We start from the raw sequence: 27,368 nt of genomic DNA, 5'->3' as shown, positions 1-27,368 counted from the left end.
TTTTTCGCAGCACAAGCTTTTTGAGTCTGCTTAGAATGATGGAAAATGATGGGAAAATCACCCCGTAAATCAATTCCAATCCAAGTGCAAAGTGACAGTAAATAGTTTTCTTCTTTTTATTCAAGCAATTTAAAAGTTTTCGGTTTGTCCATTGTACATAGAACTAAGTATTTTTTGTTCTCCTTTTACTAATTTATCAAATAAATATAATTTCCATCCTAGGCTGTCATTTATTTGCATTTCAAATAATTTACAAATACGCGTACAATTGGGGGAAGGGGATCCCTTCTTAATTTTGTATCATATTATATGATTTATGTAGCCTTCGCTTGGTTTTCAATATTTGTTTTACTCGGCAGAGACCCAAAAAAGTCACATTCCATTGAAAGATTTGCGATTTAGTAATACGTTTTAAATACGTTTGGTTTATAAAGCGCGACCATATTTGATATACATTTATATTTGTTGTATATGAAGTCGTAAACATTTATGCGGTTTCGCTTGAGTGTGTATTTTGTCTTTTATATAGGTTCTCGATTTTAGGTATATCTTGCATATCGTTTACTAACAAAGGTACCTAAGATTTGCATTAGATGTGATTCACAGATAGAGGATACTACTCTATCCGAAGAGCCATTAGCGATGATCAAATGGATGATCAAATGGGCTGGAATCCTCGTTCTTCCTCGTCTAGTTTTGTCGTGTGAGATGTGAGACATGATATAATGTGGTTCATTTGGACTTGATGCAACTTTATGTGTATATATCTTATACTTGTACTTCCCCCACTCGGTTATCGCTCTAAGTTCGCTGGTTAGTGTGGCTGGCAGCTTAGATGCTAAGGACAAGAAGTACGGATCATCTAAATATGCACTTGGTAATCGTAGTGAAAAGAAGAGCACTGTGCGCCTGACTGAGCTTTAGCTATTATTCGATTTATTTGTAATCATAATAATAATTACCATTATCATTATCGTTATCATTATCATTAGCGTTTTATTTATGCTTGTTTGGTAAAAGTAAATAACACAGCGTTTTCTATGCAAATTAAAATTAAATTTGTGTTTCCTCCATTTACATTAAACAATTGTTTTGAACAAAACAGAACGCGTTTTATGGCCTCGTAAACAATAAAAATGAGTAAATTAGGCGTATGTAAACTTAAAGCGAAGCGAAAACAATTGCTGCAACTGATTCTGATTTTCTGATTCTGAGTCTGATTCTGATGCCATCTCAAATGATATTTTTGTAAATTGCACTCGGAACACATTTCGAAACGGCGGATTTTCCAGGGACTGCAGGCCACACACCTCTTATAATCAGATTATATATTACATAGAAGATAAGATCCTTATTGTAAAACCTAGTGATTGGCTGCCCGTTCGATCGCGGAAAGCTGGGCGAACATAATGCAAGCGTGTATCGATTTAGATCTGCATATTTCACATATAGACGAAAAAATGAAGCTGCACCTGCAGGCGGACTTGCAACTGGCCCCAGATGCATTTACCATATATGTATGTATATTAAGCTTAGTTGGAGTCGGCTCTTTAACAATACTAATGCTCCTTAAAGAGAAAGAGAGGCGGCGAAGAGAATTGAGTATTATTGCCATGGGAGGACTGGCTGAGTTCCTAGAGCGCGCTCTCCGTAAATATTTCGTTATATATATATGTGTCTATATATGTATGTGTATTACATGTATGTTTTGTTTTGTTGCATATTTCGTTCTGGCGGTCGAATCGGCCGGGAAAAGGACTCCGTTGAGAAGAAGACCCCACTTTGGGTGCCTCATATTCGACAGACGAAGGTGTTGTTATCCAATCACTAGGGTCCTCTCTTCATGTGGAAATCTTCTTCTCCGCGGAGAGTACACGGATTGCATTCAAACAATAATTTAAAGTACGAACTAATCATTAAATTATGTGTGGTGTGTTCGGTGTGTATATGCAAGTTGTATAATTGTATAAACACAGACAGAGAGATAGAGCGACAGCTGGGGTTCCTGCTCCTCGGCGACTACCGCTTGCGGCGCTTATGTAGGGCAGAGCACCTTCAGGATGTAGTCCGTGAGGAGGGCCGGAACCGTCGGGCTGTCCTCGTTGATGGCCTTGAGAACTGCAAGAGATGGGGAGGAGTCGGCATTAGAGTCGGCGTCTCGGATGTTTAGCCCGCAATGGGTACTTACTCTTGATCAGGACCTGCAGGGACTGGTTGTTGGGCGTGCCGTTCTCCAGGTGATACGGAATGACTGTGGTCAAGTACTTGGGCTCGGGACCTGCATGCACAGGGAGTAGCCGTGTTAAATATGAACGCGCTGGCTGGAATTTTGGTTTGCGAAACTCACCCTGGAACTTGCCGCGCTTCTTCTCCACATGGTACTGCCTCCTTTTGTTCTGAACTGCCAGGAGCAGAGAGATGAACGAGTTCTTCAGCTCCTTCTCGAACTCCAGCTCGTCGCGCAGGGCCAGCTCGTTGATCAACGTCTCGCTCAGCTCCTGGATCAGCACCTCCATCTCCATGTACAGCTCGTTCAGCTGTGTCGTGGTCAGATATTGTAGTTCTGCAAGAGAAAGTGCGGATTATGTTCATCTGTGTAACTGGCATCCTGGACGTCGTCGCCTGCTTACTTTCCGCATAGAGGGGGGCGCCCAGCACCTCTCGCGCCTTCTCGATCACCTCCGAATCGCAGGTCTCCGGCTCGTCCAGCGGGCTCTCGGCCTCGTCCATGATGTCGTCGATCTCCTTGATCACCTCCTCCACCGTCTTAATCGGCTGGTCGTCCATGTCCCCGTTCAAGCCGTTAAGGATGAGGGCGTGCATGTCCAGGTCGTTGGCCACCGCCTCGTCCTCGCTGGTCAGATCGTTGAACTCATCGCCCGGAGTCTGGGCATCCAGCCCGGATCCGGATCCGGATCCCGCACCGTTGGTGTGTGGATACGCCTGGTGGCTCTGGTTGTGCAACTGCTGCTGCTGGTTGCGATTCTGCTGCTGCTGCTTCGTGTGGTTCTGGCCCAGATTCAGTGTGGGCATGTGCATCTGACGGGTGTACGACTTGGACCAGTCGATGGGCAGAATGTTGCCAAAGTTTCCTGTGATGGTCCACCACATTCTGCAAGAAAAGGTGCTTTCAGGTCAGTAAATCGAAATGAATTCATGTGTGTTGATGAGTAAACATTCCATTCCCCTAATTCCTCAATATGGAAAATAGTATAGCCAAAGCAACGCTACAGATATGGAAAGCCTTTCTGCCAAGAAAATACTTTCCATGCAAGCCAAAGAAACGCCATTTATTGGAGTGCCTCGTTATGAGTTTTTTCCTTTCATCATTCGCCCATTCTTTGCATAGCTCTTGGCACCTCCTTGCCACATTCAGCAACAAATGTTCCATGTACTTGTCGCCACCCACGAAACCCGGCGAGGGAAAGAACTGGCACAATAAACCGCCAAGTGCCGCCCGCCTTTCTGTTCACGGAAGCCTAGGCAACTGACAAATTGCCCCATGCACATCGTTTCCGAAGATAATGAGGCAGCTGCGACTGCATCTCGGATTGGTGGGGGGCAGTCTTAAAGGGGGAGCACTGCCACCACTTCGCACCCGGCTACAAGGAAAGTCCTGACCGACAGTTCATTTCCTAACAATAAAAACTCGCGCACAGTTGGAGAGATGAGTTAATACTCGTAATGGGGCTCCGAGGAACCCAGTGTCACAGTGCGTTTGTAGATAGTTCACTGTAATCTCCACCAGTTCCCTTGGCTTTGGCATTGGGCCCACATTTGCTGCCAGAAGAACTCGCTTGCCAGTCAGACGGTTTGTCTGTTTCGAGTGCGCTGGCACAGTTGCTATCAAATTTCATGATCACTGCCAATCATTTAATTGCCGACAAGACGGCCACCGACTTCCACTCCCCACCCAGTGGAGGGATTCATTCGCCCATAATTATTCATGCTCTACATTGCCAGGCAATTGACTGCACTTTGCTGATTAGTTCAAGATGATTCACTGCCAGCGGCCGATTTTGTGGGAGTACAAGTCAAGTGGAATCGGAAGTGACTACCTGTACACCGCGGAAGCGAAATACAGCTCTGGTGGTCATACAGCTCTGGTACGCACTGTACAAGTCTGTGGATTCGCCCAGTGCAGAGGCTGTATCTCGGCTCGGAATGGAATGTGTCGAGGCCGCCATGAAATGTGTGTGTATGACTGCTGTATGTACGTGTCGGTGGTGTGGGCAACACTTTTGGAGCTCGCTTTTGGATGAGGGACGAGGGGGCGAACAGATTACGAATGAATATTTAAACTGCCATCAAAGCGAACTAATTACGGAGCACTCACTCCGCCGCTCGACAGACACTTTCGGTGAAGCTGTGCTGGCTAATCGGAGTCGGAAATGGGACGGAATGGCCGGCTACCAAGTGGAATTGCACGCACCAAATTGACACATCAGTGTCGCCATTCGCGTCGCCAGTCCAGTCGCAGAATCTGGGTCAGATCGAATGGGTAGTCCGGAACCGAAGGGCAGTGACCTCGATCTACACAAGCACCAGTTTAGTTCGCTGCCAGTTGCTCCACTGTGCTCATCTCTTCCGGCCCGCCGTCTGCAGAACTCACTTCCCTATCGCGCACAACCAGCTCAGATTGCATCCGCGCACTCCCTGGCCATTCCACGCCCTGGCATTCCCGAGCTTCCATCATCGCCTCGGGCAATTAGTGCCCAGACTCCACTCGCACCCATCGGCAATGGCAATTACAATTACGAGCCTCGTTTATCATGCGCGTAGATGGGATCTACCCTGACCACCCATTATCACAAGTGCTCCCGATTCGGAAGCTCATCTCTTGGCCAGCGGTGACCCCGACCCGATACTTCGGGGCGTGCCGCACTCCGCCGGCTGGCATTGGAATATGAGTTTCAGAACATGCTCCGCAGTCCGACAATTAGCCGTAGCTGTTTGGTCTCGAAAATCGGCACACGAAACATGAGATCATCGTTTAGACAAACAAACATCATATTTAATAACAAGTGGGTTGGGCGGAGTTCCGCGGCACCGAAGTCTGCAATACCCTTACTCTTCAGCATTTTTTTGGTTTCACCTACTTGGCAGCACATGTCCCAAAGTCATGATGCCCCCCGCCGACTGGTTAGGGCACAAAAAACAGCGGATGATGAACATTTATTTATTATGGAAGCGGCAATATTTTAATGAATTTTAATTGCGCGTACTTAGATAACCGAATCAACTTGTGTCTCCAGCTGATGAATCAGCGCCGCCCGCCATGACGATGATGATGATCAGCCAAACTGTCCAAGTGTCCCCCATATCATCCACCCCCCACAGACTCCCCTCTACATTTTCAGCCAATTGGCTTCATTTCGCCCACGCCGTACCGAATGTTTTATTGTTTTTTCCTCTTTCTCTGCGGTTTTTTGTTAATTGTGCTTGGCATTTTTTTGGCGCTGCTTCTTCCTGATTTTCGTATTTCTGTGTTGACTCCCAGCAAATTGAAATTTCATAGGAAATGAATTATTTGGTGGGCCGCCTCATCGCCGCGAACAATGAAGAAATAACTTTCTAACACGATTCGATGTCTTGTTATAGCATGGAAATGCCGCCGGAGATCCAAAGCTTTAGCTAGAGGAATCTGAGACGATACCCCACGTTGGGTATACATATGTATATTGTAGGTAGTGCCACTTAGCAAGTTCTGGATTGCCGCGATCTCGGACTCTTGGCCAACATGCAGCTGAATCTTCGATCCGCCAGCACTGAGTTATAGGTGAAATGGGTGAAATTACGGGTAGTAAGGGCAATAGAGCGGACACTATCAGGTTTCTCAAGCTGCTTTAGCATTTCAAATATATGTTTTTTCGACGGCTATTGTTGTCTTCATGTTGTTGTGTTGTGTGTTATGTGTTGTGTGTTGTGTTTTGAGGTTCGTTCACACGTATTTTCACTCAACCGCAACGCGCTGTACAATCGCACTCTTAATTTTCGGCAACTTGCAGTCGGCAGATCTGAGATGGGCCGACTACTCGATACCCTGCAACATGTTCAGTGAATAATCAGGCTTGAAATTCAAGAGCAAGTGCCATTCAATCACTCCATTAACTATTTCTTCCAGTGAAAACAGCTGAGTGGGAGGCCGGGCTGGCAGCCAATCGACTGGCTTTGGGGTTGTTACATAGCTACATATTTTCTCTTTGCTTGTGTGAAAGTTTTCTCTGGCTCCCTTCACCTTTCTCCTCTCCGTAGGAAGTCACAGGGTGACCCTGTGCTGCTTATTTTCCACCTATGAACACACACACACATACACACAGCTGCGGCGAAGATAATAGCACACGCTGCCGCGGACCTACTTAAACTTCTTGATAACTAATTGAACTTTCCCTAAGCAGAAACAGCCATATGAGCTGAGCTGGCTTTGAATGCCCATTGCTATCAATAGGCGTTGCACTATCAACTTGGACTCCGCTGTACGTGTTTACGGCGACAGCAAATTCGTGGATACAAAAATGCCACCGCAAACTAAAACACACACTTGCAGCGAAAAAGAAAAAAACTAAAATAAAAATAAAAACAGGCGCGAGAGGTGGGAAAATCATGTCTTGCACACTTCAAAGCGTTTCTAATTTTAGGCCGTTCACACTTTGCGTTGGCACAGGAGCCGCATAGCCCATATAGTCGATCCCAATTCAAATCGAGCTGTGGACCGTGCTGCTAATGGACTGCGGCGGGCCTTGGATGGATGGGGTGGAGAATCGGGGACACGGCGAATGACATCGGCGACAAGAAAGATGAGCTGGGGGAGTTGGTTCTGAATTCGTTTCACGTGGGTGGGACGCCTCCTGAAAAACATTCCTGGCATTTCGTTCAGGCTGAGAACATTGCACAGCTATCAGCCTACGATCCATGGTATCTCAAAATGATCCATAAACAGAAGACATTTTACGACGCCTAAACAAAACAAAACTGTAATGAAATGAAATGGAAACAAACAATTTGGACTTTTAAGCGCGAGTTGCCATTTCGGACTTGTTCGCGTGCTTGGGCAAAATCAATTTATAATTAATTTGTTTAAATAGGCCATTAGCATTAACAAAACGCGCGAGAGAAACTGGGCAATGTTGTCTATGGCTTCGGTCTTGGCATCGGCAATCCATGCCAATCTTCAGCGTCCGAAACCGCAGAGGAAAATGCTGGCAGTTATGTGGCCCACAAACAGATAACAGCAAAAATGCAAACAAAGAACAAAACCCACGGCACACACATTGTGTCGTATATAGCAAATGTATACTGTAGTATAGGTACATAAATACGTACATACACCACTACAGTGTGGGCAGTGAAGATTGCTAAGAAGCGACGATTACGATTGATGGGGCATCTCGATGGGGGTGATCTCGTTTCGGTGGATCGTCTGAATACGTATTCATGTAAGTAGGTAGCTACATTGCCACACACTTTTCCCCAATGTCAGCCCGTTCAGTTGGGTTGGCACCAAGTTGTAAAGTTGTGCCGAGAAGTTATTGAAGCCAAGAGCAGACAGTCGCCCCCGCTGGCGACGGGCTTTGTTGATCCGGGTCCTCCAAGGACCCTTGTGAGTGGTTCTCTTGGCAGCGCATCCACTGGAGCGTCCTCGGCGCATCCTTGACGCACCGCCCACTCCCTCGACTCAATGCCAGAGTCATCTGCTGCAAATGCAGATGCAGATTCCGTGGCGGGACTCAGCCCAATTTTACAACATCCGTGCTCGGCTGGCTTCAACCCCCGGCTCTGGCCACTGCCCCGCGCCGCGCCGCTCCGTTCGCCGGGCTTTGTCCTTGACTGTGCCCCAAACGTTGTTTTGTTTGCTGATGATGTAATGCGGCCGCAGGCAAAGGCTCCGCCTGTGTGGCTCGGCTTAGTCATCAGATACAGTATCTCTTCGATGGCAGTCAGACATTCCTAATATTCGAATGGCGCCGAAAACAGTGCCCGTGGCAAGTTGAGCGAGGTTAGGTCGGCAATTAGCATTCGGGGGTGTCCTGCTGTGCGCCCAGTGGGTGGGATGGCCCGTGTCCCCGGACGACGCCTCCAAACAAATGCCCAAAAGGTTAACGGCCTTTGGCCCCTCGGTTTCAGACTGCAGCCCACCCTTCAGGGGCAGGGTCCGAAAAGGAAGTGGCACTCGTGCACTCGCCCCGCTGCCAGCCCCACCCCTTTCCTCGCGCCCCTTCTGAATGCATGCGACGGATTGATAAGTTCTTAGCGCCTTAGCCCCTGCTACCCGCTAAACACGCATACGACATGTTGACGGCATGACTCATCCAGCGGATACGGAAACCACCCCAACCCAAGGCGAATTTCTGTCGCACGGGCGCACGGAGAGAAGTGGCTAGTATCAAATTGAAGCACTCTTGTGTCTGCGCAAAAACTATAATGCTCCCCATGCATATTAACTGTGTTGTTGTTCCCATTCGCCACTTACATAAGAGGGCGGTTACGCTGCCGCTAGGCCGTGTCCTGTCTAGCAACCCCAGGCAATCATCCCCTGCCCCTGCCCCTGCCCCTGCCCCTGTTCCATCTGATTATTTATAGCGGGGACCTGCTAATTGATTACCATGCAGTTCAGTGGCTGCCCTGCGGCCCAGGACCGTGAAGGAAGGAAGTCCGATCTGGGCTTAGCCTCGGCCACCCCAAAGACACACTGCACTGGCCAGTCAGTGAACCCGAGAAGTGGACGCGTCCTACTTGGGCTCAAGTCTCGATTTCGGGTAACGTTTTGAATGGCACTCGGGTTCCAAGCACACGACATGAGTCGTCGTCACTTAAGCGCATTGCGATCTTGGAACTGATTCCACAGTCGGAGAAGGCCGCAAACTGGTTAGCAGGTTGCCCAACCAACTGCCAATTAAGAGCAATCGACGCTTCGGCTGATGCAAGTGCTGGCATTGCGTGTGGTCAATTAATAGCCGAGTGATTTAATCGATCTTACTGCAGATCGCTAGATCGCGAAACGCGATCAGACTAGCAGCTTGGCCAGGCGGAGCAGCTTTTGGCATTTGCCGCAAATGGATGCGAACGGGTTTCGGCTGATGATGATCCCCGACGACCTGCGAAGGCATCTGAACTACTCCCTACATCTACAGCTTGGGCACACAGAATGCTGCAAGCTGCGCAGCTCTTAGGTGGCAGGATGCAGGCCGTTGAACCGCGCTGCGGAACAGGAATCGATTGGCTCTTGGGCACTGGACGTGGCGCGAAAGTGGGTCGCCAGCAACAAGCCGATTATGAGCGAAACTCAGCATGGTGTTTTGGGCCTCAGTAGCCGCACCGGAAGAATGCTGGCCATATGGAGCGCATTTTATGGTCGTGCCTGGCATATGGTCATCAGCTCGACTGCCGGTCGTGCCTGCACTGCGTACTGCGAATTACGCCTTGGATAAAAGAAACATTTAGAGAATTATTCACTGGCCAGCACAACTGCTTCTGTAAGTAGTCCCCATCTTGTTATCCTGCAGTCTCCGCTCTTCTTCTTGCGCCACCAACATGGCCAAGAAGAGCCTTTCCGTGCTGACGCAACTTTTCCGCTCGAACTTTTCCGAACTTCGTCCTTGGAGCAGCTGCTACTAATCAGAGCGGAATGCAGTTGAAAACTTGGCCACAAGCGGATGAGGGCAAGCTGGGCGGGAGAGGAAGGATAGGCGGTGGGGGATGGTTCCCAGAACAGGCACTGGAACAATGGAGCGACCTTCGGCCCGGCTAGCCCACTCGGCAGCACACTTTCCACGGAATCAGCAGTGAATAAGGTAAATATTGACAACTGGCGTGGACGGCGCGGCGCAGCTGCGTTTAATGCGCCAACACACAAGAGCAGACCATCGGCACCCAGCATCTGGGGTCGAATGCGTGATACCCCACACACATATTGCACTTCTGGGACCACATAACCAATTCGATGGGATTCGATTATAAATACCGCAGGACACACATGGATGCCCTAAAAGAGAGCAGTGCCTGTCACGTAACTTGACCCGCTCTCTTCTTCTCTCACTTGGCCCGTGAAAGTGTTTGAGAAGTCATCATGCCGCGATTCCCATACTCTCCCCAGAGAGCGACAGCGAGAGCGAGAGCGGGAGAAGAGACAGTGACAGTTCAGTTCGTGTGGGGCTAGAAGAGGGCAGCGGCAGCAGAAAGAGGTGGGGATGGAGAGCGAATGAGGGGGAGGGGCAGTGGTGACAGCGGTGGCAATGAATACTCATAAAATGAAAAACAAAGAACGCAATTAAGGCAAACTGCATCAGAGCGAACGACTTTGGCTGGCAGAGTTGCTTTATCTGTTCAGGCTTTCAGCCTTCCAGGCTTCCACGATTTCAGACTTCCAGGAGGCAGAGGTGAGTTCCCAGCATCTGCATACGGCTTCATGAGGAATTGCGGAGCAGGGCCAAGAGCAAACAGTTATTCATCCAAACACTCAGATTACATATAAAAACACACACTAGCATGCGCAAGTAGTATGTATGATTATTCATTTCGTCAGTGCAAAATCTGGAATTTCAATCACTGTTTCTAAATTCGTCAAAATATTTTGGACACGCATATGGCCACACATATTAAAATACAGTGAGTACTGGCGGTACTGGCGGTACAAGCAATGATAACAAAATCACATCCATCTAACAAGTATATATATCTAGCTATAGATTTACAGAATCTTTAAAACTTCAGTGGCCATAATAGCAATGGATCATTTGTGCAGGGTGCAGCTTAGCGAATGCCCACTGTGTGTTTATTTATTTGCACAGGATGTGAGTGAGTATTCGCGCTCGTAAACACACACACATGCACCGCGGCACTATGGGAAATTCGAACACTCCTTCTGACCAAAATGAATAACTCCAGAACTGGGAGAGATATTAGGATGATTTTTGCATAGGGTTACACTAGCACATATCTTTTATGATACCAAAAATTGTGGGCAATTTGTGTCACCGCCCCTTATAATAATAATAATTTTGTATAGGGATTTCTTTAATTGCAACAGCTGTTTTCCACAGCTGATTTCTTTGTTGTGGCGCCATCTATATTTATTTCTGGTATGCAGAACAATTATGAATGCAAGCATTTAATATTGTCTTAATCTAATAACTTTCATAAAATGGGTTTTGACCAAACAAGGGGGTAAATTTCCCATAGTGCGCGGGTGTGCACGCGATTATCAAATTTATGGCTGATGTCAGCCGAGAGCGAAAGAGAGGGAAACACATCTATATAGTATTATTGTTTTCCCTTCTCGTTGGACTTGCATTCCACGTCCGAGTCAAATCTCTGAAGCCCCAGCCCCTTCATCGCCCTCCACTTTCGTATCCATAGCCATATTCAAGTCCACCCGAAACCCCTTCCCACCACCCTGGCCAATGCTCCGTGAAGTGTTTATCTGGCCAATGGACGTAATATGATTTATTGCCCCCACTTTCTGTGATTGCCGCTTCCTTGACATAAGTGGATCAGCGTTACAATGGGGCATACCACGGCGGCGGTACCACTGCCAGCGACATTGTGCGCCCAGTTGCATCCGAGGCAAAGCGCAACAGTCTTGGAAAGCCCAGATGAAAACAGCGAGTAGCGAAAACTCCTGGCACTTTTATCGATCCAACAAGAAAGCACTAGCCAACCGTCGCCAACCACCCACCTCCCATCACCCAGCACTCGGGCGGTTCGGGCAGGATTACGTCGTTATGTGGCGCCGCGGCTGGAACAGCCAGCCAGGGGGTGCAGCGAAGCGGGGTGGGTCGCCGGGATCAGGGGTCAGGGGTTACGGGGTAGCGGTCCGAGCTCGGAGCATGCGCACTCAACAGCCCCAGCGTCGCAATAGACACGAAAGCAGAAAACAGCACTAAAACGCAAAACATTGCAAAATGCACTTTACATAACTATAGGATTGGATTGTATCATGCGGCATCCCTACTCCGGCACTTCCTTTGACTCTTGGGGTTACATGATGTAGCCCAACCAAAAGCCACCCCCAATCTTCCCAATCTATAAGTGGTTATAGCATGACATCAGACATTTGGAAAAGAAATAATCCAATGCCTTCATTCAAATTATAATTTCCCAACTTTTAATCTGGTAATTTATTTACGGAAAAGCTGTCTCCCATTACTTAGTTACAAAAATCAAACGCTTAAATTAAAGGATTGTTGGTTTACTTACTGGCATTCGTTCATGATCTCCTCCTGGCTGCGAACCTGCACCGGAGCCAGCTCCTCAACGTTCTCTTCGTAGTTACCGAAGCACTTGGTTATCTTTTCGTCGAACGTGTTGACCAGATCCTCCAGACTCCCGCCGAAGGTCTCCGTGAAGTTGTCCACATGGTCGCCGACGGCCAGGGAGCGCTTCTCCAGACCGTCCAGACCAACGCCGGCTCCCTCGCCCGGCACCAATCCCACATCGGACAATCCGATTTCAATAAGTGACCCACCGTGGAGCGTGTTGCAATTGGGGCTAATGGAGCCAGCTCCTCCTCCGTTCTTGCTCACGTGCGCATCGCGTACAGCATCCTCCAGGAGCCGCAGCTTGGTCGAATCCGGCTTGCCGCCGGCGGAGGAGTCCTTCAGATTCAGGTTGAGCGTGTCGTTAATGGCATTCTGACTCGAGATGAAGTCGCAGCCGCCCCACTCGTCCGTCTCCTCGAACTTTGCCAATGGAGCCTCGAATTTTAGCTCGGCCATTTTGGTGCCGAGGTCACGCATGGCACGCGCAAAGGATTCTCTCAAGGATTCGGCGGAGTCCCCTTCCGATTCCGATTCAGACTCCGATTCCGTTTGGACTTTGGGGGCAGTCGTCGCTTGCGCGCTTCCCTTTTCTTCCTTTAGAAAACAAGTTCCTCTGACTTTTCCGTACTAGCTGCAAAAACTTTGCAACCCCTAATTCGGCTGCTTGCTTGGGGGTTGAGCGGGGCTTTCGGCGGGGAAAATGCCCCGGAATACGAAACACGGAACACTCGACTCCGTGAAACTGCGGTTCGGACAATTCCAATTGGACTTATTCTGCTTGCCCAGCGCTCGACTTTCTGGCTGTTTGTTTGATACACTGATCTGCTCACGAGCACACTAAACACCAAACAATAAAAAAAATAAATCACACTTGCACTTAGACGCGGCTGCTATTGTTTTGTTTCTACAATTTGCGTTTCTGCGACTAGCGAGCGAACTGCTTGCCTTTACAACTATTTTCGACTGAGAGTGGTGTGACCATAAACGGCTGACCGCCAAATGCCGTTTTAGGTCATATTTAGTACTTTGGTCTGTTACGAAATGTGGCAACGCTGGTGTAGTCGATACATCAACCTTTAATTAGACACACACCATATGCGTTTTCTAACCTCTTGTGGTATAATTTAGGAAATTATCGAAATCAACTTGGTGGCAGGGCCGACGATTACGATTTCGTATAAAAGCACGCCTGTTATCGTGTAAATTTACAAAAAAAGCAAATTAAAAAAAACAATACTAAAATATACGCTTTTCTGGCTTAACCGCACACGAATGGCCACCCGTGGGGCCGGCTCAGCTGTGGTCCACACGACGATGACAGCGCTGACGGTGGAGACGATCACCAATGTCCTGACCACGGTGACTTCGTTCCATTCGAATAGCGTCAACATTTCGAACAACAGCAGCAGTGTAGCAGCCCCGGGAGCGGATGCAGCTGGCGGCGATGCAGGGGGCGTGGCAGCGGCTCAGGCGGACGCCAACAAGCCCATCTATCCGCGGCTCTTTAATCGCATCGTGCTGACGCTGGAGAACAGCCTCATTCCGGAGGGCAAGATCGATGTGACGCCATCCAGCCAGGATGGACTGGACCACGAGACGGAGAAGGACCTGCGCATACTAGGCTGCGAGCTTATTCAGACAGCGGGCATTTTGCTGCGCTTGCCGCAGGTTGCCATGGCCACCGGCCAGGTGCTGTTCCAGCGCTTCTTCTACTCGAAGAGCTTTGTGCGGCACAACATGGAGACTGTGGCCATGAGCTGCGTGTGCCTGGCCTCCAAGATCGAAGAGGCGCCGCGCCGCATTCGAGACGTGATCAATGTGTTCCATCACATCAAGCAAGTTCGGGCGCAAAAGTAAGAGCTTCCCCTGACAATTCAAGCATCTAACGCCCAATAATCACTTATTATTGTTCCACAGGGAAATCTCGCCCATGGTGCTGGATCCTTACTACACGAACCTCAAGATGCAGGTGATCAAAGCCGAGCGACGCGTCCTCAAGGAACTGGGCTTCTGCGTACACGTGAAGCATCCGCACAAGCTGATCGTGATGTATCTGCAGGTGCTTCAGTACGAGAAGCACGAAAAGCTGATGCAGCTCTCCTGGAACTTCATGAATGACTCGCTGAGGACGGACGTCTTTATGCGCTACACACCAGAGGCGATTGCATGCGCCTGCATCTACTTGAGTGCCCGCAAGCTTAACATACCTCTGCCCAACAGCCCGCCGTGGTTCGGCATATTCCGGGTGCCCATGGCGGACATTACGGATATCTGCTACCGTGTGATGGAGCTGTACATGCGTTCCAAGCCGGTGGTGGAGAAACTGGAGGCCGCCGTGGACGAGCTGAAAAAGCGGTACATTGATGCGCGCAACAAAACGAAGGAGGCAAACACACCGCCTGCTGTAATCACCGTGGATCGAAACAATGGCTCGCACAATGCGTGGGGTGGCTTCATCCAGCGTGCTATCCCACTGCCCTTGCCATCGGAAAAGTCGCCGGAGAAGGATTCGAGGTCACGTTCGCGATCCAGGACGCGCACTCATTCGCGGACACCTCGATCCCGATCACCCAGGTCCAGGTCGCCGAGTCGCGAGCGCCCCAAGAAGTCCCACCGCAGTCGATCTTCCCGCTCGCGCTCCCGGTCGCCGCCGAAGCATAAGAAAAAGTCACGTCACTACTCGAGGTCGCCCACGCGCTCTAATTCGCCGCACAGCAAGCACAGAAAGTCGTATGTACTCTAACGCTTTAGGAACTGGGTAGACTTATTAGCACTTAACCCTTTCAGGAAATCCTCGCGAGAACGCTCGGAATACTATTCCAAGAAAGATCGGTCTGGGAACGCAGGCAGCAGCAATAACCTAGGTGATGGCGACAAGTATCGCAACTCCGTCTCCAATTCCGGTAAGCACAGTCGCTACTCCTCCTCCTCGTCGCATCGGAACAGCGGCGGTGGTGGAGACGGAAGGAGCGGAGGAGGAGGTGGTGGCGGTGGAGGAGGCAGCGGGAACCACGGCAGCCGAGGCGGCCACAAGCATCGGGATAGCGATCGCTCCAGGGATCGCAAGCGCTAGTGATTGACAGACAAGCGAGACAAACACTCCCTTATATTTAATTGCTTTTTATTTTACAGATTATTTCTACCGATTTAATAACTCTAATGTGTATTGAAAAAACGAACGCGGGTAAACAATAAATGTAACTCTTCAATCAAAAAGCATACTGTCACTTCGAACTACCCGATCCCAGTCTTTGGGAAACACTTTGCACATATCACAGCAATCCGACAGAGAAAGAGCACCGGAAAGAGAGGAAAGGCAGGCGAGAGGCCGCAGTGCGAATGCACATCAACCGCTCAGCACATCGTCCTCGAGACCCGTGCTCTTGCCACCTTAGATTGTACTTAAAATGTTGAAGGTGAAGGAACCGCTGGCTACTCCAGACGCTGATCTTTACCCCTAATCTATGAAGGTAAGCTCTAGATGGTGGTCGAATAGGACATCAGGGCAATCTGGGGATGCGACAGCGACACGTCGCGAAACTCATTCGTGAAGGAGAGGATAAAGAAGCTGAAGATGGTGGCGATGATCCACTCTGAAATAGAGCTGACCACGTGGAGGTACCAGCCGCCGTCCGAGGGATACCTAAAGTGACGAGTCGAGAGGTCAAACGTAAGTATCTCCCTTATAGAAAAGCCAGTGTGCTGACCCACCACTTCCGCGGATTCTGTCCTTTGAAGAGGATGTGCGACATCACGCCGGTGACCGCCAGCAGGATAAACAGGATCGTGCAGACAACGGACATGCCCAGCCGCAAGTGGGCGTTAATGCGGGTACCCGACATGGGGAAGATCAAATACGAGATGAGCGCCTGCATCCAAAAGTACAAGGTGCCGCAGCCGAAGCAGCAGAAGGCTCCAATAAAGTGGACAATCCGCACGTTCGTCTCCTGAAAGTTGCCCACGATGCTGATGCCCAGGCAGGACACCAGTCCGAACCACAGGGCCAGTCGGTTCTGGCGCAGCACCGACCCGTCCAAGTCCGGGTGGTGTTCATACAGCTGCAGCACCTGACGGTAGCGCACGTAGATAGTGATTCCAACTGCAAAGCACGAGAAACTTAGAAAGTATAATCACACCGCTGCAAGAGCGCCTAATCAACAGATGACTCATCGTCTCTGGAGACGAGACGGGATGCTGGAAGAGGGACTCACGCAGAACGCTGCCTATGTTGATAAGCTGCCCGAACACACAGCTTTCCGGCGAGTAGGTGGCTGCATCGCTGATGTAGGGAACCGTGGGCACCACATGCCCCTCCAGCACGGCGAAGATGTACCTGGAGACCAATGAAACGTCGGTCGGGTCAGAAAGCCCGGTAATCGGGGAAGCACCCCCTGCGTACTTACGTGCCGAGGAAGGTGACCTGGAAGATCAGGAACGTGGCCACCGGCAGCAAGTAAACCTGTGACATTGCGCCAGGGAATGGTGGATCCGGGTGGTGGTGGGTTGCAGCACTGGCCACAACAAACGTATCTTATTTAATTGCGCTGCAATAAAACGAACAAGGGAGCGAAATGTTTGGGTCTGTGGCAGTGCTGCTCAATCGGCTGAATTATAGCTGCCGCTTAGCAGAAGTTTAGTATTTTTATACCATTGGGCGATTCCTTGCCCCGGATCAAGCGCGCCTTAATTTAATTTTACCTTCTTTGGGGTGACCTTTGAATCTACGAGCCTAGGCGAACAGAAACAAGAATAGGGTGTACATTGATCAGCTGATTACTTCTCAAAGCTTTATTTAGAGATGGGTACGTGACATCCCCTCACATGTTCAATGGAATGAAGTACTATGAAATTTACAGTTATTTTGTGCTTGACTGTATTATGTTTACACTTCGTTGCAACTTAACGGTTAACTTCCCCTCTTGATGATTTTCTATTGGTTGAATAACCACTGGAAAAGCATGGACCGCAGACATCATGAAATAAATCATATGTTTTGGTTTTAATCTGTGCTGCCAGCTGACAACTGCTATAATTTATGTTTGCCTGGTGTCGGAAACCAAAAACAATACAGGCTGAAACTTGAAACTTTCAAAACTTGGCAAAATATAGCGACTTTCTCTTTGTTCAGACACCAGTCGAACATAATTTTCAGGATGTGACCAAGGACCATATGGTTTCATGGATTTTGTCACATTCTTTCTTTAAGTTAATTTACGGTTGCCTTCCACATAGCTATTTCCCATTGGTCGAACAATTACTGGAAGCGGCGTTTTGAAAACAAATCAGCTATTTTCATGTTCTGGCGGAAACCAGCTGGCACCTGCTATGATTTCTGATCCCCTGATGTCAAAATCCGGGAAAAAGTTGCATTTTATTAATATCGCAGCGCCAAAAGTTTTTGGCCACAATAATGGTCCAAATATTGAATGCGAAACATTACTTTTCCTGATTGTGTGACGTTTTTTAGCCAAGATATGAATATTTACTTATCAAAATATAAGTGTTTTTAAAGTTTTTTTTTCAATCCGATTTTAAACGAAAATACCGTTTGAATGCCCCTAACACAACAGAAACGTATGCCTTGGTATATTTTAGTATATTAATGCTGTTTTCAAAAGCGTTCGCAACGTGCTGCTGCTTCTCCTCGTTGGTGCCTGATATCACTCGCCTCTGCAAATTTCCAGTAATGGTGGCCACCGGTGGACAGGCTCAGGATCAGAGCCAGAACCAGGAGCCGGATGTGCTGAACCCCACGTCGGCGGTGACGGGGTTGCCGCAAAAGCGCTACTACCGCCAGCGTGCGCACTCGAATCCCATTGCGGACCACAGCTTCGACTAGTGAGTAGACCACGAAATGGACTCCACACACTAAAGGCTCCGTCCCATAGTCCTGCTCGCCCGGAAGATGTTGACTGGCGCTCCATGTACCCGAGCATACAGCAGGGCCAGCAGGTAAGTTTTGCGGACGTAGGCTGCGGCTACGGCGGCTTTCTCGTCACCCTGGGCGAGATGTTTCCCGAAAAGCTGTCCATCGGCATGGAAATCCGCGTCAAGGTGTCCGACTACGTGGTGGACCGGATTGCGGCACTGCGTCGACGAAGTGCGGATACGGGTGCATACCAGAACATCGCCTGCCTACGCACCAACGCCATGAAGTATCTGCCCAACTACTTCAGCAAGGGCCAGCTGGAGAAGATGTTCTTCCTCTACCCGGACCCGCATTTCAAGCGCGCCAAGCACAAGTGGCGTATCATCAACCAGGCTCTGCTCTCCGAATATGCCTATGTCCTCAGGAAGGGGGTAAGTCCCACAATTCCCTCTAAGTGCTAGAAATGCAGATACAACTTAGTCTGCTTACGCAGGGTCTGGTGTACACCATGACGGACGTAGAGGACCTGCACAAGTGGATAGTGACACATATGGAGGAACATCCGCTTTACGAGCGTCTTACCGAAGAGGAGGCCGTACGTAGTTCAAAACCACGATCACGAAGCCAAGTCACACATTAATCAATACGCTTAAACCCACAGAATGCTGATCCCATCACCCCGAAGCTGTACCAAAGCAGCGAGGAAGGCGCTAAGGTGGTTCGAAACAAGGGCGACCATTTTCTGGCCATTTTCCGGCGCCTTTAGGACACGTATATTCTCTATATATGTAGACATTAATTTAAGGTTGCCTTAGAGTAAAGAGATCTATCGATTGTTAAATCAACTTGTTCAGATGTCCCAAGCCCTGGCAGCTGACTAGCATCTGGCCGTCGGGCTCCGTCGCCACGTCGAACTTGACGCCTGTCATTTGCTCGGCTACGTTGATGGCGGTGCGCGTGTGATTGGTCAGCTTGCCTGTGCGCATAGTTGAGCGGCCGACGGCCAGGGACATGTAGATGATGAGCTGGTCCTGCATGTAATTGTCAACGCAGACTTTCTCGCGGATATACCCGCCCAGTTGGCACGACACCTCTAAGCCGAGAAGGTGTCCATCGATCCTCTTTTTGCCCAATGCGGAAGCACCTAGGACAACGTCGGCGGTCGTGTTGACTGTCATCAAGATCCCGGCTCCATCGTAGTATGCCTTCTGGCGCGAATGCTTAATCGGCTCGATGTTGCACTTCTGGGACGGCCACATACGATGTATCTCGCGTTGCGCCGACTGTTGCATGTCAATCGCAATATTTACTGGCAAGCGGCCGGCGCAGTAGGCCACTCCGCTGACCGATTTGATGTTGCCGAAAGCCACTAATTTTCCGGGATTCAGCTTGGCAACGGGTTCCACGTCCAACTGGCATCTGCCTTGGCCGCGTGGATAGAAGCCGTACCGCTGCACCTTCAGGTCGAAGCTAGCCCCGAAGTGTCTTAGGTTGGGCAGCAGCACGTCCTGCATGTACTCCACCGGGGGAGCAAAGTCAACGTTCGTGCCTCCGCACACGATCAGGCGCGACGAGCGTCCAGCAAAGAGAAGCACTGGCAGAGCCATCTGATAGATCAGAGTAATGCTGGCCGCCGTGTGCGTTTCCACGCGATAAGTGTTGTCCACAATGGTGCCCGGCGTGAACTCCACTGTGGAGGAAAGCAAGTAGTTTCCCACCACGTCCGCATTGGTGATGTCCCGCAGTAGGTTCAGCCCGTGCAGGTGCTGGCGCGAGAGCCCAGGATTCGGGCGGTTGGCCCGGATCTTCACCACGCGCACCGGTTTGCCCAAAATGCAGCTGAGGCTGAGGGCGTTGCGCAGCGCCTGTCCGCCGCCCTCCAAATAGGAGCCGTCGATCTCCACAAATTGTTTGGCGTCCATTTTCCCAATTTATTTATACTCAGGGATTTTCAGTCTGCTTTCCTTTCAGGTTGTCAGCCAAGTGTGTGGCATCACAATCGGAGCAATCAAGTATCTCAATGACAGGGGCTAAGAATAACAGCTTCATTTTACTCGACTGAGACGGCACACTGCGATCCGGGCAGTGTGCCCGTCGCTCGCGTTTGCTTGGAAACAAACACCTGCCACTGTGGAAACACTCAAGGCGCTCACCATTCGAACTGGTCCGGCAGCACTGGCCAGACGTAAACAAGCAAACTTTACATTACCAGCGCAATAGTTAAAAGTTAACTAGAGATGGCTGTGTAAGTGTGCAGTGCCGCCGGCGCATGCTAGTACGTGCCGCCTTCAGGCGATTAACTTATCTGCAACGTGCTATCGCGAAGGCAATTATCTTGTTCTAGTCCAGCTTAGCAGTGGTTTAACTGGCCCGAGGCATCGAAGACGAATCACTTGGCAATTGGGCAATCGCTAGCTTGGTCCTCCTCCTCCACTGGAATGCTTGACTGGCCTTTCTGCCTGTCCGTGTCCAAATGAGGCTGCAAATAGGAAACAAAAAATTAATAACATACATTTAATTGAAACAACTTTCCGTTGGAAAGTGCTCTTCGAATTTTTAAGGCTAAACTGTATTTTGAGAGCCCCATTCGTGTGTCTGGTAAAAATAAGGCTATCCTCATAACTGGACTGACTGTCAACATTTGGTCAAGCAAACATTGACGGAATGGGCTTAGGACCATAATACACCTGACATGGTTTCCATGCGTATAGAATGATATTTAATGTGTCGCTCTTAAGTGCATTATTTTTGAACCCCTTAACCAAAGACCAGAATACAAAGTGTCCAAAGATACAATGTTTACCTCGCGATAGCGAGATATCAACAATTTGTTCGGTACTATCCGTATCAACAGGTCTAAGGAACAGCCATTTCCCAATTACTTATGAAGGCAGTGACGGAAAATTTGGCTTACTTATCGTGCTGGTTATTCCACTCGAAGAGTCATGGCAACCGCAATCAAAACGGTGGTATTTCTAGTTCTTGTTCTAGTTCCGCTGGCGGTGATGCAATTCTGCCGGCACTGACTGTGGCACGATGGGCTCAGCTCAGCTCAGCCAACAGGTACATATGTTGGTCGCCAAGTGCATTGGTCCGAATCGCGAAGAAGGCCAGCTATGTGTTACCCGCTACGACTTCTTGGTGCTGGCCACAGGGTGGAGGAGATTGCTTCGAAGTGAAGTGCGGTGACGGCAAGGTCGCGACGTTTTCGTTAGTGGAACACACGAATGGTCGGAAAGGCTGACAACTGTGGTCAGCTTTATAGTTTCCAGCGCTCTGCATTGGGTACCTCAGACTTAGTTGTCCTGCCAAGAAATTTGCTTGTTTCGCCTAGGTGGTCTTGGCGCTTGTTTCATCTTTAATCGCATTATCTCTGAGGTGATCCAAGTCGTACTTAAACTAAAGTAAACATGAGAGGTGTATTAAACAATGTTTAGAGTGTTGCGATTGCACAGTAGGGCTGGCTCTAGTATCTTGACCGTTCCTGTGTCCACGGACACACACAGAGCCCAGAAGTGCGTGTGTGTTGGGGAGGCACGAAGCTTCCAGTTCCAGTCGAATCCAGCGACGAAGTTGCGCGCCATACGCGGTCCGCAGTTCACGCGCGCCAGACGTGCCTCGCATTGGATTGGCTCTTGCTCTCCCGGCTCTCTCGCAGCGTTCCTGGTCCACTCGACTCCACTTCGCTTATCTCGGCACAGACGCGGTCCCCCGACCTGTTGCACGCTCCCAGGCTCTCTTCCTCCCTTCCACGCGATATTCCAGTTGTTTTGTTTTTCTTTTGGTTAGTGTTGTTGTAGAGAGTGGTGAGTGATGATTGGCGACTAAAAGCAACTCGCAAATAAACAACGACGTGTGTTGTGTGTGCAGCAAAAACAGCATCTCAGACACGTTTGCGAGCTCGGCACATCCATCTGCGGCTGATGACTCAGCCTGTGGAGGAATAATTAAATAGAAATGATTAACACGGGAACTAACTAACTGATAACGAGCTTTGGCACAGTGATTGATTGTTATTAAGTGGAAAACAAAGCTCCTAAACTGCACACTCAACTTTCAGGTGGCAGTCCCCTCGAACAGCTCTGAGCTTGGCCAAAACGCAACGAGCCTTCGAAGGCCTTCTGAGGATACGCAAGCTCCAGTCCAGGCAACCCTGGAGGATACTTATCGCCCCGTCCTTTGCCAGCCACATCCACAACCGCCTGCTAAACACGATGGGTTCCGTCAACTGCAAGGAGTACAAGACCACGGGCAGCACGCCCAAAAAGGAGAAGTCGACAGGTAAATGCACGACTTACAGATGAATAGTTTTCGAAAGGTCAATTGCCGAACAACAAGGCAAGGTCGCATTTCCAATTTGACTGCGCCACTTCTAATCCCGCAAAGGGTTTCTTCCCAATAAAATAAGATCATCTTGCCCCAGTCCAGTTCTTTTGTAAAAGTTCCGATAGTACTTAAACCAATCCCCTCGTTTTCCGACTACGATTCGAAAAGTGCGTGGTAATGTCGCAGATGATCCGATTGCCAACAGTGCCGTGTTCCTTTTACCAACTGAACGAGGCCAAATGATTAGGAGAGTGGGAATGACCCGCATTAGATGGGTGTTTTCGGGGCGGGCGGAGGTGCCTAGATGATTGTCTCAGCGGCACAAATCCAAGAGATTGGCAAAGAGATAGGGAAGGCGGGAGGGCACAACTTGCTTGCCCTGCTGCTGCGTCATTGCCACAGTAGCTATCGATGCGGGAATACTTAATCCCGGTTACTAATTCCCCCAAAACTACAGTTCCCCTGTGGATATCCAATATTTCTTTACCATCTTGAAAGGAGTTACAAGAGCTCCTGTGTATGGTTGCGACCCTCTGAAATTCCCTTTCTGAGTCTTACAGGGTATCTTAGCGTGTCTCTGCTAGGCGATGGCCACTGTATAACTGCTGTTAGTCACCGCCATCGGAATTTCGACTGTGCCGTGTGCCTGCCTATTGCCTATTGCCATGTCATGCATTCGTTCTCTTGGGCTCTCCACAGAGGCCCCAGTTCGCTTAAATTGGCTGCTCCAGCGGCGGTCTCCAGTTCATTCGTTCGCCAACTGCCGGCGATTAAGCGTTGGCAAGCTCTTAAAATCAGACAAAACGTTCTCTTAGCTGCGGCCACCCCGTCCTTTACTGTGATACCCGATTTAGTGAGTTATATATTTCGGTGAAACTTGTTCTCGTGCAATTGTTATTATTATTATTATTTGGCCTGGCTTTTGACTCACTTGAGTTGGACAAGGCCAACCGGTTTGGTTTGCTCTCGTGTGTACGAGTCCGAGTGTGTGTGGGAAACGCAGCTGTGTTATTAACATGGCGAATCATTGCTAATTAGATGAGAGAACTGAAAGAGGTTGGCAAATGTACAGTGCGGGGTCGAAGTTTACCGACTCGACGGAAAAGTTGTCCCTACATATGTTTCGCTGGGTAATTCATGACTTGCTGTTCTTCATGTTTGGTGCTTCGAAGGGAATGTTTGATTTCCGAGCAGCACGCCTCCGTCCGCAAAAAGCCGTATCATCGCAGCTCTATCATGGGCATATCAGCGATACCATATTACCATACATCATAAAGCCAGTCACTTGAGATAGGGGCGTGTAGACATTATCGCCATATCAGAACGGAATCGACTAGAACACACGTTTACAGGTGTTACGGTTACGCTTTATGGATGTTTCCCTCACCGCCTGGCTTTTCTTGATGACGTAGCAACTTGAGGTTCTTAGGTATGCTGAGTTGACGTGACATTGCAGTAGGTCGGATGAGTCAATCGATTCGGACTTGTCGCTAGGATCCGCTTTGTTGTGGTCAGGTAATCATCGATGGTAACTATCCCCTATCCTCGGTGTTGTTCAAAATAAGTGCCCTGACACACACAATTTTACAATTACATATCATGGTTTAAAAGATAGATAGTATTTATTGCTTTAGACTTTTCATTAAGGTGACTGTTCGAAATAAACTGTTATCAATTTAATTTTAGCCCAATTGTTTTCGGAAACTACTATAAATGATCACAAATCAAACTTGACTTATTTGGTATACTATCATTTTTCTGAATTTATGACAGTGACTCAACGAATGATGATCTCTGGCAGTTTAAGTAAATAAATATTGATCGTCTGTTTAATCAGATAGCGTAACTTCTGGATAGATGTATTTAAGTGTTTAATTTCCTTAGATATTCCATATATTTTAGTTTTTGTTCGAGCCCTTCTTGACGGCCAAGAGCTCCAGTCGCGTAATAGCATCGTCCAGAAACCTGCGCTGCTCCTGCAGCTGCGGTAGGAGCTCCTCAGCACTAAGTGGATGAGCGGGCTTAGGTGTTGCCAAGCCCGTGGCAGGTGATTTTGCGGATTCAGTCCAACGACTTCGCAGACCTGCTACTCCTATGGATGGCCTAAGCATGTCCAGCACTCTTTTGATGATGGAGGGACTGGATTCCTGCTGCGGATCCGGGGAATGATCCTGCTGGTGGTGGTTATGTTGCTGGTCACTGGCCACACTGCCCTGTGGAAACTCCGGCATGGTCAGCAAAGGTCCCCACAAAAAGGAACCTAATCCGGGGCCAGCCGGCGTTGCGCCTTCCGATGAGTGTCCTTCTAGTTGCTTCCCTTGGGAGGCAAAGCGTCCGTCGAGCAGCTCAAGTTGACGTTTTAAATCATCTAGTTTATGCTGCAGGTGTTCAAAGTCAGCCGTTAGATTGATGGCCAGCCTCTGCGTGGTCTCGCCCTTCGATATTTCCTCGAGCTTTCCTATCTGAACGCCTATTTGATGATCTCTTAGCTGTAGATCGTCCAGCAGAAGTTGAGTTTCCGCTCGAAGTGGTTGCTCCAAAAAAAGACGTGCGATCTCCGCCTGCAATAGCTGTTTGTGGGTGCGCAGCGCACTTAGCTGCAGTTCCTGAGGATTCCCAAGATTCGAACGGACCATATTTGATCCCAGGATCATAAGCAAACCCACAATGACTTCTAAACGCGAGCGAAGCATTTTCTCGACTGATATTCGTTTTTTGTTGTTTCTACCTGAGCAGCAAGCGGTGCCAGAATTTCCCTTGGACCCTTGGAGAAAAACTGGAAAATTTTGATGTGTCCATTCACCTACACACTCTTCTTATCTGTATTGTTATCTCCGTTTCTCTTTGCTTGTCTCTTTACATGATGGCTTCGCAAGGTGGTGCCGTAGGTTCATACCAGTCCAAGTGCAGCAACCAGAGTCCCAGTACAACCATGTCGACGGAAGAGTCTACGCCGGATTCGGAGTACACCAGTGCGGTCCCCGTGGACTGCAAGGTTACGGATCTGAAGGAGAACGAGATGAAGCAGGTGGACTTCGATGAGGACACCCGCGTTCTGCTTGTGAAGCAGAACGATCGTCTGCTAGCAGTGGGTGCCAAGTGCACCCATTACGGAGCTCCGCTCCAGACTGGAGCTTTGGGCTTGGGTCGTGTCCGCTGTCCTTGGCACGGCGCTTGCTTTAACCTGGAAAACGGAGACATTGAGGACTTCCCTGGTCTCGATTCCCTGCCCTGCTATCGCGTGGAAGTGGGTAACGAGGGACAGGTGATGCTCCGTGCAAAGCGATCGGATCTGGCGAACAACAAGCGACTCAAGAATATGGTCCGCCGCAAGCCCGACGATCAGCGAGTGTTCATCGTGGTTGGCGGTGGTCCTTCTGGCGCTGTGGCCGTGGAAACCATTCGACAGGAGGGCTTTACTGGGCGCCTTATCTTTGTGTGCCGCGAAGACTATCTGCCCTATGATCGCGTTAAGATCTCCAAGGCTATGAACCTTGAGATCGAGCAGCTGCGCTTCCGCGACGAGGAGTTCTACAAAGAGTACGATATTGAACTGTGGCAAGGAGTCGCCGCCGAGAAGTTGGATACCGCTCAGAAGGAGCTGCACTGCAGCAATGGCTACGTGGTGAAGTACGATAAAATCTACCTGGCCACAGGCTGCTCTGCCTTCCGGCCCCCTATTCCCGGTGTTAACTTGGAGAACGTCCGCACTGTCCGAGAGTTGGCGGATACAAAGGCGATATTGGCATCGATCACCCCGGAGTCCCGCGTCGTCTGCCTGGGATCCAGCTTTATCGCCTTGGAAGCAGCTGCTGGATTGGTCTCCAAAGTGCAAAGCGTCACGGTTGTGGGTCGTGAAAATGTCCCACTTAAGGCCGCATTCGGCGCGGAGATTGGTCAGAGGGTGCTGCAGCTGTTCGAGGACAACAAGGTGGTCATGCGCATGGAGAGCGGCATCGCCGAGATCGTTGGCAACGAAGACGGCAAGGTATCAGAGGTGGTGCTGGTAGATGACACGCGTCTGCCTTGCGATCTGCTGATCTTGGGCACTGGCTCCAAGCTCAACACCCAATTTCTGGCCAAGTCGGGCGTGAAGGTAAATCGTAACGGATCCGTGGACGTCACTGATTTCCTGGAGTCCAATGTACCCGATGTGTATGTGGGCGGTGATATAGCCAACGCCCACATCCACGGGCTGGCCCACGATCGCGTGAACATCGGGCATTATCAGCTGGCTCAATATCACGGACGAGTGGCGGCTATCAACATGTGCGGCGGGGTAAAGAAGCTGGAGGCCGTGCCCTTCTTTTTCACCCTCATTTTCGGCAAGGGAATCCGGTATGCCGGCCATGGATCTTACAAGGATGTGATCATTGACGGCAGCATGGAGGACTTTAAGTTTGTGGCCTACTTCATCAACGAGGCGGATACGGTGACAGCGGTGGCTTCGTGCGGCCGGGATCCGATTGTGGCCCAGTTTGCCGAGCTCATCTCGCAGGGTAAGTGCCTCGGTCGTGGCCAGATCGAAGACCCCGCCACCCGTGAGGAGTGGACAAAGAAGCTCGGCCAGCCGTTGCCCCAAGTTCGCTAAATAATCAACTTAATGTGTATTACCGCTGAGATTTGTTGTTATATTTTCATGCAATCGTTGAGTATTTATTACATGGGTACTCGTATGCAAAACTCTATAAACGTGTAACTTTATGTGTGTATATTTATAATTGTAGTTGTGGGGACTTCCTTGAGTTCCCGCCGCGGTTGCCACTTTTGGCCCAAGAGATTAAAGATGTAGGCGTTCCATTCCCTTGCCACACAATGTATTTTTTTGAGTCATATTGGTTTACTTTTGCTAAATAAAGAATTTTAACGTTTCGTATTTGAAACCATAGTTTTGCATTTTCTCCGATTGATGAAAT

The 27,368-nt window shown here is 49.4% G+C and overlaps 7 protein-coding genes across 12 annotated transcripts; 3 read left to right on the top strand and 4 right to left on the bottom strand.

The window, feature by feature from the left end:
- Positions 1-102: 102 nt before the first annotated feature.
- On the bottom strand, positions 103-13,255 carry LOC27206763 (fasciculation and elongation protein zeta-2). Its single transcript, XM_016182572.3, has 5 exons — positions 12,196-13,255; positions 2,631-3,112; positions 2,348-2,563; positions 2,189-2,278; positions 103-2,118 (listed from the first exon to the last, which is right to left on the bottom strand). Exons 1-5 carry the CDS (start codon positions 12,732-12,734, stop codon positions 2,036-2,038), a joined length of 1,410 nt encoding a protein of 469 aa, XP_016037772.1. The 5' UTR covers positions 12,735-13,255; the 3' UTR covers positions 103-2,035.
- Positions 13,256-13,400: 145 nt separating this feature from the next.
- On the top strand, positions 13,401-15,473 carry LOC6724915 (cyclin-L1). The gene is made up of 3 exons (XM_002105917.4): positions 13,401-14,110; positions 14,175-14,987; positions 15,045-15,473. The coding sequence occupies exons 1-3, from the start codon at positions 13,530-13,532 to the stop codon at positions 15,328-15,330; spliced, it is 1,680 nt and encodes a 559-aa protein (XP_002105953.1). The 5' UTR covers positions 13,401-13,529; the 3' UTR covers positions 15,331-15,473.
- On the bottom strand, positions 15,362-16,874 carry LOC6724914 (DNA damage-regulated autophagy modulator protein 1). Of its 2 annotated transcripts, none has more exons than XM_039296766.2 (4): positions 16,661-16,874; positions 16,469-16,590; positions 15,965-16,356; positions 15,362-15,900 (listed from the first exon to the last, which is right to left on the bottom strand). In XM_039296766.2, exons 1-4 carry the CDS (start codon positions 16,723-16,725, stop codon positions 15,799-15,801), a joined length of 681 nt encoding a protein of 226 aa, XP_039152700.1. In that variant the 5' UTR covers positions 16,726-16,874; the 3' UTR covers positions 15,362-15,798. The 2 variants fall into 2 exon arrangements, with proteins under 2 accessions (XP_039152700.1, XP_002105952.1); XM_002105916.4 differs by having other exon boundaries at positions 15,969-16,356; positions 16,661-16,869.
- A 971-nt stretch (positions 16,875-17,845) lies between these two features.
- Positions 17,846-18,967, top strand: LOC6724913 (tRNA (guanine-N(7)-)-methyltransferase). The gene is made up of 4 exons (XM_002105915.4): positions 17,846-18,095; positions 18,146-18,557; positions 18,620-18,721; positions 18,788-18,967. The coding sequence occupies exons 1-4, from the start codon at positions 17,860-17,862 to the stop codon at positions 18,890-18,892; spliced, it is 855 nt and encodes a 284-aa protein (XP_002105951.2). The 5' UTR covers positions 17,846-17,859; the 3' UTR covers positions 18,893-18,967.
- LOC6724912 (RNA 3'-terminal phosphate cyclase) lies at positions 18,861-20,267 on the bottom strand. The gene has a single exon (XM_016173310.3). The coding sequence runs from the start codon at positions 20,046-20,048 to the stop codon at positions 18,963-18,965; it is 1,086 nt and encodes a 361-aa protein (XP_016037771.1). The 5' UTR covers positions 20,049-20,267; the 3' UTR covers positions 18,861-18,962.
- An 85-nt stretch (positions 20,268-20,352) lies between these two features.
- Positions 20,353-27,335, top strand: LOC27206578 (apoptosis-inducing factor 3). 5 transcript variants are annotated; one of them, XM_016180890.3, is made up of 3 exons: positions 20,353-20,371; positions 22,187-22,407; positions 25,329-27,335. In XM_016180890.3, the coding sequence occupies exons 1-3, from the start codon at positions 20,364-20,366 to the stop codon at positions 27,041-27,043; spliced, it is 1,944 nt and encodes a 647-aa protein (XP_016037765.1). In that variant the 5' UTR covers positions 20,353-20,363; the 3' UTR covers positions 27,044-27,335. The 5 variants fall into 5 exon arrangements, with proteins under 5 accessions (XP_016037765.1, XP_016037767.1, XP_016037769.1 ...); XM_016180892.3 differs by lacking the exon at positions 20,353-20,371 and adding an exon at positions 21,775-21,910; XM_016180894.3 differs by lacking the exon at positions 20,353-20,371 and adding an exon at positions 21,792-21,932.
- On the bottom strand, positions 24,050-25,191 carry LOC27206584. The gene has a single exon (XM_016181001.3). It carries the CDS (start codon positions 25,143-25,145, stop codon positions 24,351-24,353), a length of 795 nt encoding a protein of 264 aa, XP_016037770.1. The 5' UTR covers positions 25,146-25,191; the 3' UTR covers positions 24,050-24,350.
- Positions 27,336-27,368: the final 33 nt, after the last annotated feature.

The sequence above is a fragment of the Drosophila simulans genome, chromosome X (assembly GCF_016746395.2).
Source record: "Drosophila simulans strain w501 chromosome X, Prin_Dsim_3.1, whole genome shotgun sequence".
Classification (NCBI taxonomy): Eukaryota; Metazoa; Arthropoda; class Insecta; order Diptera; family Drosophilidae; genus Drosophila; species Drosophila simulans.
This window is presented reverse-complemented; position numbering and strand designations above follow the sequence as displayed.

Excerpts from the sequence above, each read along its gene's own strand:
- LOC27206763 (XM_016182572.3), bottom strand. The coding sequence starts at position 12,734 with ATGCGTGACCTCGGCACCAAAATGGCCGAGCTAAAATTCGAGGCTCCA. Across the intron at positions 3,113-12,195 it reads GAGATCATGAACGAATGCCA|AATGTGGTGGACCATCACAG; the intron begins GTAAGTAAACCA and ends CTTTTCTTGCAG. Across the intron at positions 2,279-2,347 it reads GAAGCGCGGCAAGTTCCAGG|GTCCCGAGCCCAAGTACTTG; the intron begins GTGAGTTTCGCA and ends CTGTGCATGCAG.
- LOC6724915 (XM_002105917.4), top strand. The coding sequence starts at position 13,530 with ATGGCCACCCGTGGGGCCGGCTCAGCTGTGGTCCACACGACGATGACA. Across the intron at positions 14,111-14,174 it reads AAGCAAGTTCGGGCGCAAAA|GGAAATCTCGCCCATGGTGC; the intron begins GTAAGAGCTTCC and ends ATTGTTCCACAG. Across the intron at positions 14,988-15,044 it reads CACAGCAAGCACAGAAAGTC|GAAATCCTCGCGAGAACGCT; the intron begins GTATGTACTCTA and ends TAACCCTTTCAG.
- LOC6724914 (XM_002105916.4), bottom strand. The coding sequence starts at position 16,725 with ATGTCACAGGTTTACTTGCTGCCGGTGGCCACGTTCCTGATCTTCCAG. Across the intron at positions 16,591-16,660 it reads CAGGTCACCTTCCTCGGCAC|GTACATCTTCGCCGTGCTGG; the intron begins GTAAGTACGCAG and ends ATTGGTCTCCAG. Across the intron at positions 15,901-15,968 it reads GGACAGAATCCGCGGAAGTG|GTATCCCTCGGACGGCGGCT; the intron begins GTGGGTCAGCAC and ends TCGTCACTTTAG.
- LOC6724913 (XM_002105915.4), top strand. The coding sequence starts at position 17,860 with ATGCTGTTTTCAAAAGCGTTCGCAACGTGCTGCTGCTTCTCCTCGTTG. Across the intron at positions 18,558-18,619 it reads CCTATGTCCTCAGGAAGGGG|GGTCTGGTGTACACCATGAC; the intron begins GTAAGTCCCACA and ends CTGCTTACGCAG. Across the intron at positions 18,722-18,787 it reads GTCTTACCGAAGAGGAGGCC|AATGCTGATCCCATCACCCC; the intron begins GTACGTAGTTCA and ends TTAAACCCACAG.
- LOC6724912 (XM_016173310.3), bottom strand. The coding sequence starts at position 20,048 with ATGGACGCCAAACAATTTGTGGAGATCGACGGCTCCTATTTGGAGGGC.
- LOC27206578 (XM_016180890.3), top strand. Across the intron at positions 22,408-25,328 it reads CAAAAAGGAGAAGTCGACAG|GTGGTGCCGTAGGTTCATAC; the intron begins GTAAATGCACGA and ends TGGCTTCGCAAG.
- LOC27206584 (XM_016181001.3), bottom strand. The coding sequence starts at position 25,145 with ATGCTTCGCTCGCGTTTAGAAGTCATTGTGGGTTTGCTTATGATCCTG.